This window comes from Mytilus trossulus, unplaced genomic scaffold (assembly GCF_036588685.1).
Source record: "Mytilus trossulus isolate FHL-02 unplaced genomic scaffold, PNRI_Mtr1.1.1.hap1 h1tg001237l__unscaffolded, whole genome shotgun sequence".
Taxonomy (NCBI): Eukaryota; Metazoa; Mollusca; class Bivalvia; order Mytilida; family Mytilidae; genus Mytilus; species Mytilus trossulus.
This window is the reverse complement of record NW_026963728.1, coordinates 1-12,837: the sequence shown is the minus strand read 5'-3', so window position 1 is coordinate 12,837 and position 12,837 is coordinate 1. Positions and strand designations below refer to the sequence as shown.

At 37.6% G+C, this 12,837-nt stretch overlaps 2 protein-coding genes and 1 pseudogene across 2 annotated transcripts; all 3 read left to right on the top strand.

Moving 5' to 3' along the window:
• The first annotated feature begins 1,591 nt into the window (after positions 1 to 1,591).
• LOC134703965 (NADH-ubiquinone oxidoreductase chain 5-like) lies at positions 1,592 to 3,407 on the top strand (annotated as a pseudogene).
• Positions 3,408 to 9,681: 6,274 nt separating this feature from the next.
• On the top strand, positions 9,682 to 10,989 carry LOC134703961 (cytochrome b-like). The gene is given in 1 exon segment (XM_063563527.1): positions 9,682 to 10,989. A coding segment is annotated over 1 exon segment (1,308 nt).
• A 2-nt stretch (positions 10,990 to 10,991) lies between these two features.
• On the top strand, positions 10,992 to 11,720 carry LOC134703960 (cytochrome c oxidase subunit 2-like). Its single transcript, XM_063563526.1, is given in 1 exon segment — positions 10,992 to 11,720. A coding segment is annotated over 1 exon segment (729 nt).
• Positions 11,721 to 12,837: the final 1,117 nt, after the last annotated feature.

Below are 12,837 nucleotides of genomic sequence, written 5' to 3'. Positions count from 1 at the left end.
CTAGGGCTTCTATGGATGTGTCTCTACACGACACATATTATGTGGTGGCTCATTTCCATTATGTGCTAAGAATAGGGGCGGTGTTTGGGGTGTTCTGTGGTCTTAACCATTGGTTGCCAAATTTTGTTGGAGTATGCTTTAATAAGAAATGGAGGAAAGCCCATTTTATAGCAATATTTTTTGGGGTAAATACTACCTTCTTTCCTCAGCATTTCTTAGGCCTAAGAGGAATGCCTCGACGGTATATAGACTACGCTGATATTTATGCTCACTGACATTGGGTGTCTTCTTATGGGTCCGCTGTGTCTTTTGGGTCTCTAATATATTTTAAGTTCCTTCTATGAGAGGCTCTAGTAAGCCAGCGAGGGGTTGTATTTAGTGGGGGTTTATGTGGTGAAATAGACTGAGCAGGTACCCGAGACCTTTATCCAGGAAGGAAGCATGTTTATAGCCAATTGCCATTTGTGTGAACTAACCCTTATAACACGTGTATCACTTATATTTATAAGAAATCGCGTGAATCAATAATTTAAAGTCATGTTAATAGATGTTTTTTCTAGATTTGATGCTCACAGCTATAACTTAATTTGGTTGTCTATGCCGTTATGGTTGCTGTCTTCTATAGTGCCAATAACCGTGCTATTTAGAGACGTGTACACTAAGGGTAGAAGTACGAGCTCTTTTCGGAGTTTGGTGCTATCCTTTACTTATTCGATGATTCGATTGAACGGAAAGGGACTAAAGCTATCTGGGTTTCCTCTAGTAATAAGGGGTCTGTTCATGATAATTCTGATACTAAATCTGTCTGGAAACTTTCCATTCTTTTTCCCTGTAAGAGGGCAGTTTGTGTTCGGGTTCTCCTTTGCTTTGTCTATTTGAACTTGTTTAGTTTTATCTAGTCTTTTATGCAGATTTGAGCAGGGGTTGATGAGTCTCGTTCCAACAGGTTGCCCGTTAATCCTTGTGCCTTTTATAGTAGTGGTTGAGCTAATTAGTGGCATACTTCGCCCTTTAACATTAGTTTTACGTCTGACACTAAATCTGGGAGCTGGTAAAGTAATTCTAACTATATGCAGGAGAGAGTTAGTAGTTAGCTGGTTAAATAGCAGAAGGCTGCTTACAGGAGTTGGGGGTATTAAAGGGTTAATAATGGGCGGAGGTGTTTTTGGAGCCGCTGAAGTTGCAATCGCGTGTATTCAGTGTTATATTTTTTGTGTCTTATTGTGTCTCTATACGGAGGATCATAGAAGGTAGGTAGTTTTAAAAGCTTTGCTGAAGCGACGGCCTTGTAAGTCGTAGAAAACTATGTGTTTTAAAGCTATGATTTGAATAAAATTCCTAGGAGTTTTCTTAATAAGTATAGGCTGTTTTGTAATCTTCCGTATAAACAAACACCTTTTGTGTTTATTTGTAGGGCTTGAAATAATAAGACTAGGCTTATTGTTTGTAACCCATGTGTTTCTAATAAATCAGTTTTGGTTAATTTTACTAATTCTATGTTTAGCTGTTTGCGAAGCCAGAATTTGCTTGGCCCTTCTGGTTATGGTGATGCGACTATGCGGAGACGATTTGATGTCAAGGTTACTAAGAGATGGCTCGTAAAAATAGTATCATACAATTAAAAAGTAACTTAGGGTTACTTTTACTGATTCTGATTGGATACTTATTTATTCTTAGAGGGAGGACCTTTGGAAAAGCTTATTTATTGGAAGTTACTGTTTGAGAGAGTAATTGTCTCTCATTTAGCTTCAGAGTTCTACTAGATAGCGTAAGAATAGTCTTTGTTGGGACGGTTTTGGTAATTAGAGGAAGTGTAGCAACCTACTGCAAGTGGTATATAGCTGGAGAGCCATACTACAAGCGGTTTATGGGATTAGTATGGTTGTTTGTGCTGTCTATAGTGTTTATAATCTTAGTTCCTAATTTAGTAATACTTTTAATTGGTTGAGACGGGCTAGGGCTCACCTCATTCCTATTAGTGGCTTATTACCAGAACAATAAGAGGTTATCTGCGGCTATGTTGACAGCTTTGACTAATCGAATTGGGGATGTTTTTGTACTTTTTAGAGTTTCTATTTTTTAAGAGAAGGGGGGTGGTTAATTTATATATACCACCCAGTGCAGACATGGGTTAATTTAGGGTTTGTGGTAGTTCTTGCAGGTATAACTAAAAGCGCACAAATGCCGTTTTGCGCATGGCTACCTGCTGCCATGGCGGCACCCACACCGGTCTCCTCTTTGGTGCATTCTTCGACATTGGTGACAGCTGGGGTTTATTTGATTCTTCGCTCTTTTTATATTATCAGAGCTAATCCCTTTGTGACTCAAATACTTATAGTCTTAAGACTATTTACTCTAATATTAGCGGGGTCAAGGGCTGTGTTTGCGTTTGACCTAAAAAAGGTAATCGCACTCTCGACTTTGAGGCAGTTAAGGTTAATAATATTCTCGATTTCAATCCTTCTTCCGTCTGTAGCTTTTTTTCATTTAGTAACCCATGCGGTATTTAAAGCTTTGTTGTTTCTAGGCGCAGGGGGTGTTATTCATAGAAACCAAAGAATCCAAGATATCCGGGGGTTAAGAAGCTTGTGGCAAGGATTACCGGTAAGAATGGGTGCAATAACGGTTGCAATTGTGTCCTTGAGAGGGGCCCCGTTTATAAGAGGGTTTTTCTCTAAAGACCTAATAATTGAGCTAAGAATGATAGACAGAAGAATAACTTATGGGTGCTATTTATTAGAGCTAACAGGTTTAATCTTCACTTCTTTTTATAGGGCACGGATTGTATTTAGAGTAATACTTGGGTCTAATTACGTTAATAGCAGAAGTTTGCGGATTAATGAGCACTTAAATATACAAACTCCTTTTCTTAGCCTGTATATTGGGGCTATTATCTTAGGAGGGGTATTAGGGAGGAAAATAGAGAGGTTTGGGTTTGTAGTAGTTCTTGAGAAATATGAGAGAGTCAGAGTATTTCTTATTCCCTTTGTAGGGTTAATTTTGTGATGAGGAGTGCTTAGAAAATTAGGGTCTAAGCCTTGGTCGTCAGCCAAACTATTAAGATTCTTTTTGAGAATGTGGCTCATAGAGAGGCTAACCTCCCACCCCAGAAAAATGGCCTTCTTTAAGGGGTCCAGGATGGTAGCTCAAAGTCTGGATCAAGGTTGACTAGAGCTATTGGGCCCTCAAGGTGCCCATAAGGGACTAGGTCAACTCAGCTGTTTGAATGAAATTGTTCAGAAAAATTATTTTACCTACCAGCTGGTAGTATGAGGGCTGGTGGTAGCGGGGGGCGTAAGCTTAATTATGTTTATATAATGAGAGTTATAGTCATATGTGTAATTTTGATGGCTGTGTTTTCGATTGTCTTAATTGCCAAGCAACCTATTTCTTTAGGGCTAGTGCTATTGAGGGGGTCTATAATTGCATGTGTGGAGGTTGCACTGGAGGTTAGAAGGTTGTTAGGGTTCTTATTGTTCCTAACTTACGTTAGGGGTGTAATAGTCCTGTTCTTGTATGTTTTAAGGATCTACCCCAATGAAGTGTATCGTTTTAATCTAGAGTTTATGGTTCTCGTCAGAAGGTGTTGTGCCAGAGCGGTCCTTATGGGTCTTATGAATTACGAGTACAGAGAAATTAGCGGGTCTTTGTTTCTAAGTTTCATGGCTGAAAGAAGCGGGTTAAGGTTATATATCCTAATAGCTGGTGTGTTACTGTTTGTAATATTAGTGGTGTCGTATTTGTGCATAAAAACCATGGTGCCTTTACGAAGAGTAAAATAAACCTAAAATAGAAGATACAGTAGCTTAATTAAAGCGTCTCATTGAAAATGAGGAAGATGGATACTTTAGTACCTTGTGTCAAATCTGTAGGAGGGTTTGATTATGGCCCTAAATTTATGGGCAAAATGCTTCTCATGATTCTAAATGCGGGCTTGAACAAATTAAGTGCAAGTTCAACATCAGTGGGGAAAATTGGTTAATAAAGGAAACTTTAACCCAGCTTTTTGACAAATTCGGGGTCAATTGATGAATGCCAGCAGCCGCGGTTAGATTCAGTTCGAATATAAATTTAAGCGGATTGGTTAGAGTCAATGTTGTGTTATAAAACTATACAAAAAACTATAGGTGCAGTGTAATGTTAACGGTTTTTTGTGGTTATATTCCTAAAGTTTTAGTGAGCTTCTAACGAATCTATGAAGTGAAACCAGGATTAGATACCCTGTTATCCATAGTTTAAAACAAAAGTTCCTCTTAACTAAACATTTGGTTGTCAAAGAGAAATAAATAGGCGGTGTCTGAGATAGAAAACAGGGGATCCTGGGTGTTAAAGGATAACCCACCTACATTTGAGCCTTGTCTTATTAGTGCGTGTGTATGGTTGTTTACTCTAATATGGTGAGTGTCCGGGTAAAATTTTTGGTTATTACTGAAGCTAACTCTTATTTTACTTGCTGAGTTCGGTAAGGTAAGTTACTTTTAGTTAGGTGCAGCTACTAGAATTGGCTATATGCCCATGTAGCACAACTTCAAAAATAATTCAGATTGACATGCAGCTTATGACAAGGTTAATCTGGGATACAGATGTAACTTAAGCAATAATTCAAAGATTGAGCTACTAAAAGGTAGCTCAACTAAGTAGACAAATAAGATAAGAAAACTTGCCTTTGAAGAAGGACTTGTAAGTAAGGGTTAAAAATAAAATTACCCTGAATACAATCAGATGAGTACTAATCGCCCGTCGCTCGCGGGGAAACCTGTGAAAAGTCGTAACAAGGTAGCAGTAACGGAAGTTGCTGCTAGGCTATAATATGCATATATAGTAAATAATATTATATTTGCCTTCCAAGCAAAAGTTCTAATGAAATTAGTGTATGCTGGCCAAATAGTTTAAGCTAAAACGTTGAGCTGTTAATTCAAAATCGCAGTAATTTGCTTTGGCTTGCTTAAGTAGTTTAGGGAAAACATAAGATTTTCATTCTTAAGTCAGATAGTATTTCTCTTAAGTTGTGCTTAGTAGTTAATGTTAATATAACTGAGAACTGCAAATTCTCCATAGTCTAGTTAGGCCTAAGCTTAGTGCCACGTGGGGGATGATCCAGTTGCTTTGATGAAGCAAAGTTCAAAAGTAGTTTTTTGGCACTTAGAACTTCGAAGCGTTATAAAGAAAAATTGTAGTAAGTAGGGCTTTGATTCCTAAAGAAAAAGTTAATCTTCTTCTTCATAAATAAGTTAAAAGTAGTTAATATATAACTTAGAATTGTCAGTTCTAGATTCCTCTTACTGAGGCTTTTTATAATTTATCTTTTTTAAAGAGACGTGCATAATTGTTTTGTGAAAAGTGCACTTGAATTAAAATAGTATAAATAAATTTTAGTACCTTTTGCATAAGGGTTTTTCAAGACAAGTTTAAGAATTTAATTTTCCCGAATAAAAGAGAGTTATTTTTTTGAGTTAAGAAATCGTGGCAGAGATTTAATTAAACTAAAGAATAGCGGCTAGATACTATTCGCGCTTTTAGATATCTGGTTGGCTTAAAAAGATGTGTAAGCATTTTCCTTAACTATTTAAGGGGTAAAATTTTTTGGGTTAAGCTGAAAAATACTAAAATTGATGTTAAAAAAAAATTGGGTTTCTATAGGCTTTAAACTGGCTATTAGATATTAGTGTATTTTAACTAAAACCAGATGGGGAAAAAAGATTAATTGGGTTATTCATTTACTTTAAAATAAGCCTATGGTTGTAGGACCAGTGACTATGATAAAAACGAGTAAAAATATTATTTATTTGGTATTACTATTTTGTTTTACCTTAAAAAACTAAAGGCTAAATAAAAGTTTTTAAACGAATTCGGCAAACTAAACTTCTCGACTGTTTAACAAAAACATTTCCTTTTGATGTAAGTAAAAGGTAGTCCCTGCCCAGTGCAACTAGAGTAATGTTTGTTGTAAACGGCGGCGTTAACGTGAGCGTCCTAAGGTAGCGCGATAATTTGCCTTTCAATTGAAGGATGGTATGAAAGGGTTAACGAAGAAGGTGCTGTGTCTGAAAATTTAATTTAAACTAACTTTAAGGTGAAGAGGCCTTTATGTAAAAGAAGGACGACAAGACCCTATGAAGCTTTATCTTAATTGGAGTTTTTGGCTCTTATACGATTTTGATGGGAGATCAGTGAAAATAAGTCTTTCACTATTATATAAATCTAACTCGTATTTCCTAACTTTATATGTGTGGCTAGCTACTCTAGGGATAACAGCGCAATTTCTCCCGAAAGATGGTATTGGAGGGGAAGATTGCGACCTCGATGTTGGCTTTAGATATCCTAGAGGCGTAGAAGCTTCTAATGGTGGGTCTGTTCGCCCTTTAAAATCTAACATGAGCTGAGTTCAGAACGGCGTGAGCTAGTTCAGTTTCTATCCTCTTTTAAAAATGAGCTAATTTTGTACGAAAGGACTTTTTCGCTAAAGCAACGCTTTGCCCTGGCTCTGTCATTGCTTAAATAATGCTACGCAATAAACTGATTAGTTTATAAAAAGGGTTGCCTTTTATGAAGCTGAAGGCCAATTAGTGGCGGTAGGGCGTGTCGTTGGTTCTTGTTAAAATTAGTATTGCTATTTTATTAAAAAATAGGGTTAAAACGGGTTGCAAATTAGGTAAAAAATAAAACAGTCTATTAATGCAGCCAAAAAGCAGCAATCACCCACCTAAAGAATAAAACAAGGGTTCTAAAAAGGCGGTGTGTAATGGATTTGTGCTAGTAACAGACAAAAAAAACCAAACACTGTGGAAACCCTTAAGAATGAGGTTTTATAGTGTACCGCATTTCCTGTTACCGGCCGGTACAGTGACCGCAAGGCCTGTTCTCCTGTCCTTTTACACGGAAACCCTGTTGCTGATGCATGTAAAAAGCCCTTAGTTAAGATAACTTATAAGTCAAAGTAAAACTTAATTTTACTTGACATTGTGTATTTTATTGAAAATCTAGTTGCGAATGCCCAATACCTGTCCAAACTTGTTTTAGATTATGCTTTACAACCTGTTGTAGATAAGGTTTTGAACCCTTTACAGTGAGTAAGCATTTTTCAGAGTCATGTGAGACTTAACCTAATTAGTGGTAGAAAAAAACAAACTTAAACCTAAATTCTAAAGCTATTTGCTTCCTGTGGTTAATTGTAAACTGCAGGAGAAATGGATCTAAGGTGTTAATTTTTTTCGTTTGCCCTAATTTTGGTTGCTCATGTGATTTTTTGGGGTTTGAAAACTAGACTATCTGTATCTTAAAATCAAAAAATAAATAGAAATCAAGTCATATGAAAGTTCCCAAAGCGTAATTCATGGGTCACTTAAAGTCTAAGCAAAAAAGTAAATCAAAAATAAAATAAAATCAAAATGACACACTAATGCCTGGGGGGGCTGATCTGGAGGGGAGGAAATAGGAAAGCAGGTTAAATAGAGGTGACAAAAATGTGGTGTGCAGCAACAAAATGAAGCTAAATAAAATTGTGAAACGTAGAAGCGTGAGCTTGTAAACAAGGTTGTGAGCGTCTTAAAAAGTAAGTGTTAACAATAGTATGTAATATTAACACGCCTAAAAGGGGGTTAGGTGGGTTATAAACTTACAAAGACTACAAGTGATGAAGTTTATGTCTGGTCCTGAGGTCCCTTTTAAGTGAGTTAGTTTCGTATAAAAGGTTTTTAAGCAAAGCAATGTTCTGTCACAGATCTGAGTGCTATAGACAATATTGTATAGGGCCTTTTTATGTAAATAAACGTGGCGTTAGGCTGTTAAATGTGCTGGTTATAGGATGGTTACATAGCAATAATTACTATATTTGCCTTCTGGGCAAAAATTTTAATGAAATTAGTGTACGCTGGGTGAATAAATTAAGCTAGAATGTTGAGCTGTTAATTGAAAATCCCAGTAATTTGCTTAGGGTATAAGATTCTTATTCTCAAGCCAGATAGCCTGTCTCTTAAGTTGTGTTTAGTTGCTAATGTTAATATAACTGAGAGCTACAAATTCTTCCTAGCTTAGTTGTACGTGGGGGGATGGCCCAGTTGCTTTGATGAAGCTAAGCTCAAAAGTAGTTTATTGCTCTGAGGTGTTATAAAGAAGTATTATAGTACGTAGGACTTTGATTCCTAAAGAAAAAGTTAAAGCTTTTCTTTATAAACAATTTAAGAGGAGTTAATTAGTTTTAGGCTCATCTCACTGAGGTTTTTTAGAATTTATCTTTCTAAAGAAATGCACACGATTGCCTCATAAAAAGCTTACTTGAAGTAAAGTGGGGCAAATAAATTTTAGTACTTCTTGCATAAGGGTAAAGCGAAGAGGCCTGTGTGTAAAAGAAGAGCAACAAGACCCTGCGAAGCTTTATTTTAATTGAAGTTTTTGGGTTTGTTAACCCAAAAGCTTATGCATAGCTTTAAGGTCTCTTTTAAGCGAGCGAGTTTTTAGCTAAAGCAATACTTTGTGACGGATCTGTAATGACATAAATAATATTGTATAATAGGCTGATTAACTTATAAAAAGGGTTCTTTTTATGTAAATGAGTGTGTTGCTTAGTGATAGATTGTTGAATGTGTTGGGCACTAGAGAGGCTGTATGAGAGTGGCTTAGGCAGGGGTTTGCTGCAAAAAAAGGCTTACTGTTAAGGGGTGTGTGAGATGGTTTTTTTTCATATAAAAACTGAGTGTTTAGAATAGACGTTGGAGGAGGGGACTTATGTCAGGGCGGAGGGGGTGACACTGTTAGGGTGCTCCCATTACCTGAAACTATTTCAGCTGTTGGAGATGCTGTTGTGAATGGTGTCGCTGAAGTTGTTCCTGATAATCAGGAGGAAGGGGGCCCCCATGCTGAGGGTGGCTATGTTCCTTTAGAAGAACAAATAGCTGTTGTGGAGCCTGAAGTCCCAGCTAATGTCTGTCAGCCAGTCGAGCAGAGAAATGTGGTTGTAAGTGAAGAAGACAGTGTTCCTGATGTTAGTAAAGACGGGGTCAGTAGTTATTAATGCTCATAGTTAAAGTTTATTGGTGTATTAATAGTTATAATTTATTAAAATAATCCATAAGATAAGCAAAATTACAGTTAATTCGTTTATTGTTAGGCTGTTATGGTCTATTTAAAAACTGGTCAATACGGGTCTCCTTACACCTAATTAACTTGGTTTTAGTGTATGCTTGAAAGGCTACAAAGCCTTTGCGGGGAGTAAGCATTCTTCAGGACCACATGAGATTCAACCTAATTATTGGCAGAGAAAGTGGTGAATTTGACCCTTAAATTCTAAGTTACTTGGGCTCTATAGCTAATTGTAAGCTGTAGGATAATGGGGATTTGAGACGTTTATTTCCTCATTTACCCCAGCTCTGGTTGCTCATGTGGTTTTCGGTTCGAAAACGAGGCGTGTATCTTAAAAATAAAAAAATTTTTGAAGCGTAAGTTGTTGGTCGCTTTAAGTCTAATTAAAAATAAAGTAAAAATGGAGCAAAAACAAAGTTGGACACTTAACACTTTGGGTGTCTTCAGAGGTGTAAAAAGGGGGGTCCAAGCTTATGTGTACTCATAAAAAAATGCGGTGTGCGGGGGGTTTGTGCCTGTATATATAACAAAAATTCATGAGGTGGCCGAGGAAGAGGTGGTGAGCTGTAAACTCATAAACAAGGTGTAGGCCTTTCTTATGAGATGGTTGGTAACAATACTGTGAATAATATTAACACGCCTAAGAGGGTTGGTCCGTGACGAAGTACTAATAAGTTGGTGAAGATTATGAATGACAGGTTCTATGATTTGCCTTGTCCTGTAAACTTAAACGCTTGGTGAAGGTTTGGCTCTATACTAGGCTTGTGCCTAATTATCCAACTTCTAAGGGGTCTTTTATTGTCAACTCATTATACTGCTCATGAAGACATGGCATTCGATTCTGTAGTACATATTATGCGTAATGTGGAAAAAGGATGAATGTTGCGTAATATTCATGCAAATGGGTCCTCTATGTTTTTTATCTGTATTTATGCGCACATTGCTCGTGGGCTGTATTATGGGTCTTATTTAGATAAGACAGTGTGGTATTTTGGGGTGCATTTGTTTTTGTTAACTATGGCGGAGGCTTTCCTCGGTTACACTTTGCCTTGGGGGCAAATGTCATATTGGGGGGCTACTGTTATTACTAATATACTTAGAGTGATCCCCGTAGTAGGAGAGAGTATGCTCCGCTATGTATGAGGGGGTTGGACCGTGTGTAATGCAACTCTAAAGCGGTTTTATACTTTACACTTTCTCTTACCGTTTGTGATAGTGGCGGTTGTTTTTTTACACCTGTTTTTTTTACATGAGAAAGGGAGTAATAACCCTTTGGGTATTGAAAGAGGTACTATGTGTGTGCCCTTCCACCCCTTCTATACTATTAAAGATCTTTTTGGTTATGTTTGCTTTAGGTTCTTTTTTATATATTTAGTGTGTGTGGATCCTGAGCTGTTAGGGAATCATTTAAACTATTGGCCTGCTAATCCTATAAAAACGCCAATCCATGTTCAGCCTGAGTGGTATTTTATGTTTGCTTATGCAATCCTTCGTTCAATTCCTCATAAAGCGGGGGGGGTATATGTTATGTTTTTGTCGATTGTAGTATTATACCTAATTCCTAGTCTTCACAGAGGTAAGTATCGAAGTTTATGTTTTTACCCGTTTAATCAAGTAGTGTTTTGAGTGTTGGTTGGTAGGTTTATTAGGTTAACATGGATTGGTGCTCGCCCAGTGCGGGAGCCTTATATCATTTTGGGGCAGTGTCTTTCAGTCATTTATTTCTCTAGGTTGTTATTAAACCCTCTTTCTTTGTGGGTGTGGGACAAGCTGCTTGAATACCCTAAATTCTGTAGGAGTCGTCCTGTAGACCTGAAATGGTTTAAGTTTTTAGCTTATTTCAAGTTATTAAAATTAGTAAATCGCGAAAGTAGCGCACGTGAGTGGGCTAATAAGTGTAGAAAAATATAAATATGTCTTTTTACGGGAGTCGATATTTTGGTGATATTGTCCATGGGGAACTAGGGAAAGACCTGTTCCGGTACCATGGTTTTGTGATGATAGTAGCAGTGGCTGTGTTGGTCTTTGTTATATATATAGGATGCGTAATCCTTCTTACTAAATTTTCTTATCGCCATTTCTTGAACCGTCAACGATTAGAATTTTGATGGACTATTGTGCCAATGTTGATGTTAGTAGGGTTGTGGTTTCCTTCTATAATTAACCTATATTATATAGAAGAAGTAAAACGGCCCCGGTGAAATTTTAAGGCGATTGGGAAACAATGGTACTGATCTTACGAATTTTGTCGCAATTTAGACACTCCAAGCTCTAGAGAAAGCGCTGAAAGAATTTCGTGTTATACAATTGATTCTTACATAGAAGACCAGCAGGAGACATTTAGAAAAGGAGGGTATCGTTTGTTGGATGTTGATAACCGGATGGTGGCTCCAGCAGATGTGCAAATAACTGCTTTTGTAAGAAGGTCTGATGTGCTCCATTCGTTTGCACTCCCTAAGTTACTAATTAAAGTAGATGCCATCCCAGGTCGAATTAATCGGCTTCCTATAAAAGCTTCCCAGTGTAGAATTATTTACGGGCAGTGTTCTGAAATTTGCGGGGTTAACCATAGATTTATACCGATTGTGATTGAGTTTATTCCTGAGAAATATTTTGTCATATGGTTGGAAGCTCTTAACTAAAATAAAAAATAAGCTAAAGCTTTTAAGAAGCGTTAAACTTTTAATTTAATGAACTTGTACAATGGGCAAGTAGCTTTTAGTGATAAGGTGGTCTAATATTAGGATATAGGGCTCATGCCCCTAAGGCGCCGTGAGTAGTGGCTCTTATCTTTGTGAGAGCTGGCAGAGCTAATGCGTTTGATTTAGGATCAATTCATAAGTATATATACTTGCTTTCATGGCACAAGCTGGCAGACCTAATGCATACGATTTAAGCTCGTCTTATAAGATATACTCTTGTTTGTGTGTGAATTACAAAGCTAAGCCCAGTCTCATTATGGTTAGTGTCGAGTGTCTATTTAAGACTCTAAGGAGAGTAGCTGTTTTCTTTGGAGCCTCTATCCTATTAAGCCTTTGTCAAGTGTCAGCGGACTCTTTTACTCCCTTGGGGTCGACTAAGGCTGCACTGGTGGACTGAGTAGGCGTGGTTGTTGGTGTTATCCCTTTTGTAGGGGTGCTTCTCGCTGTGGGCTTCTATACTTTGTTGGAACGTAAAATTTTGGCTATCATTATAATCCGAAAGGGTCCATCCAAGGTGAGTTATATAGGGATCTTGCAGCCTTTTAGTGACGCAGGTAAGTTGTTATGTAAAGAGTTTATTGTGCCTACACGTGCTAACGTAGGGCCCTTCATTTTGGCTCCTGCACTAATATTAACTATCAGTTTACTTGGATGGCTTTTATACCCGTATAAGTCGGCTGAAGTGTTTTATGTTTTCGGGGTGATTCTGTTTATAGTTATTACTAGAGTCAGGGTTTACGGGGTAATAATATCCGGATGGGCTTCTAACTCTAAATACTCTTTGCTAGGTGCAGTTCGTGCGATGGCGCAAAGAATTTCTTATGAGATCCCTATAGGATTTATCTTCTTTTGTGTGGTGCTGTGCTCGGGTGTGTTTATGTTTCAAGAAATTAGGGTGTTCCAACAAAGGTCCTTTTTTTTCTTTTTTCCTTTGTGCGTAGTTATAGTTGTCTGAATGCTGTGTATGCTAGCTGAAACTAATCGGGCGCCATTTGATTTTGTGGAAGGAGAGTCGGAATTAGTGTCAGGATACAACGTGGAGTACAGCGGAGGGGGG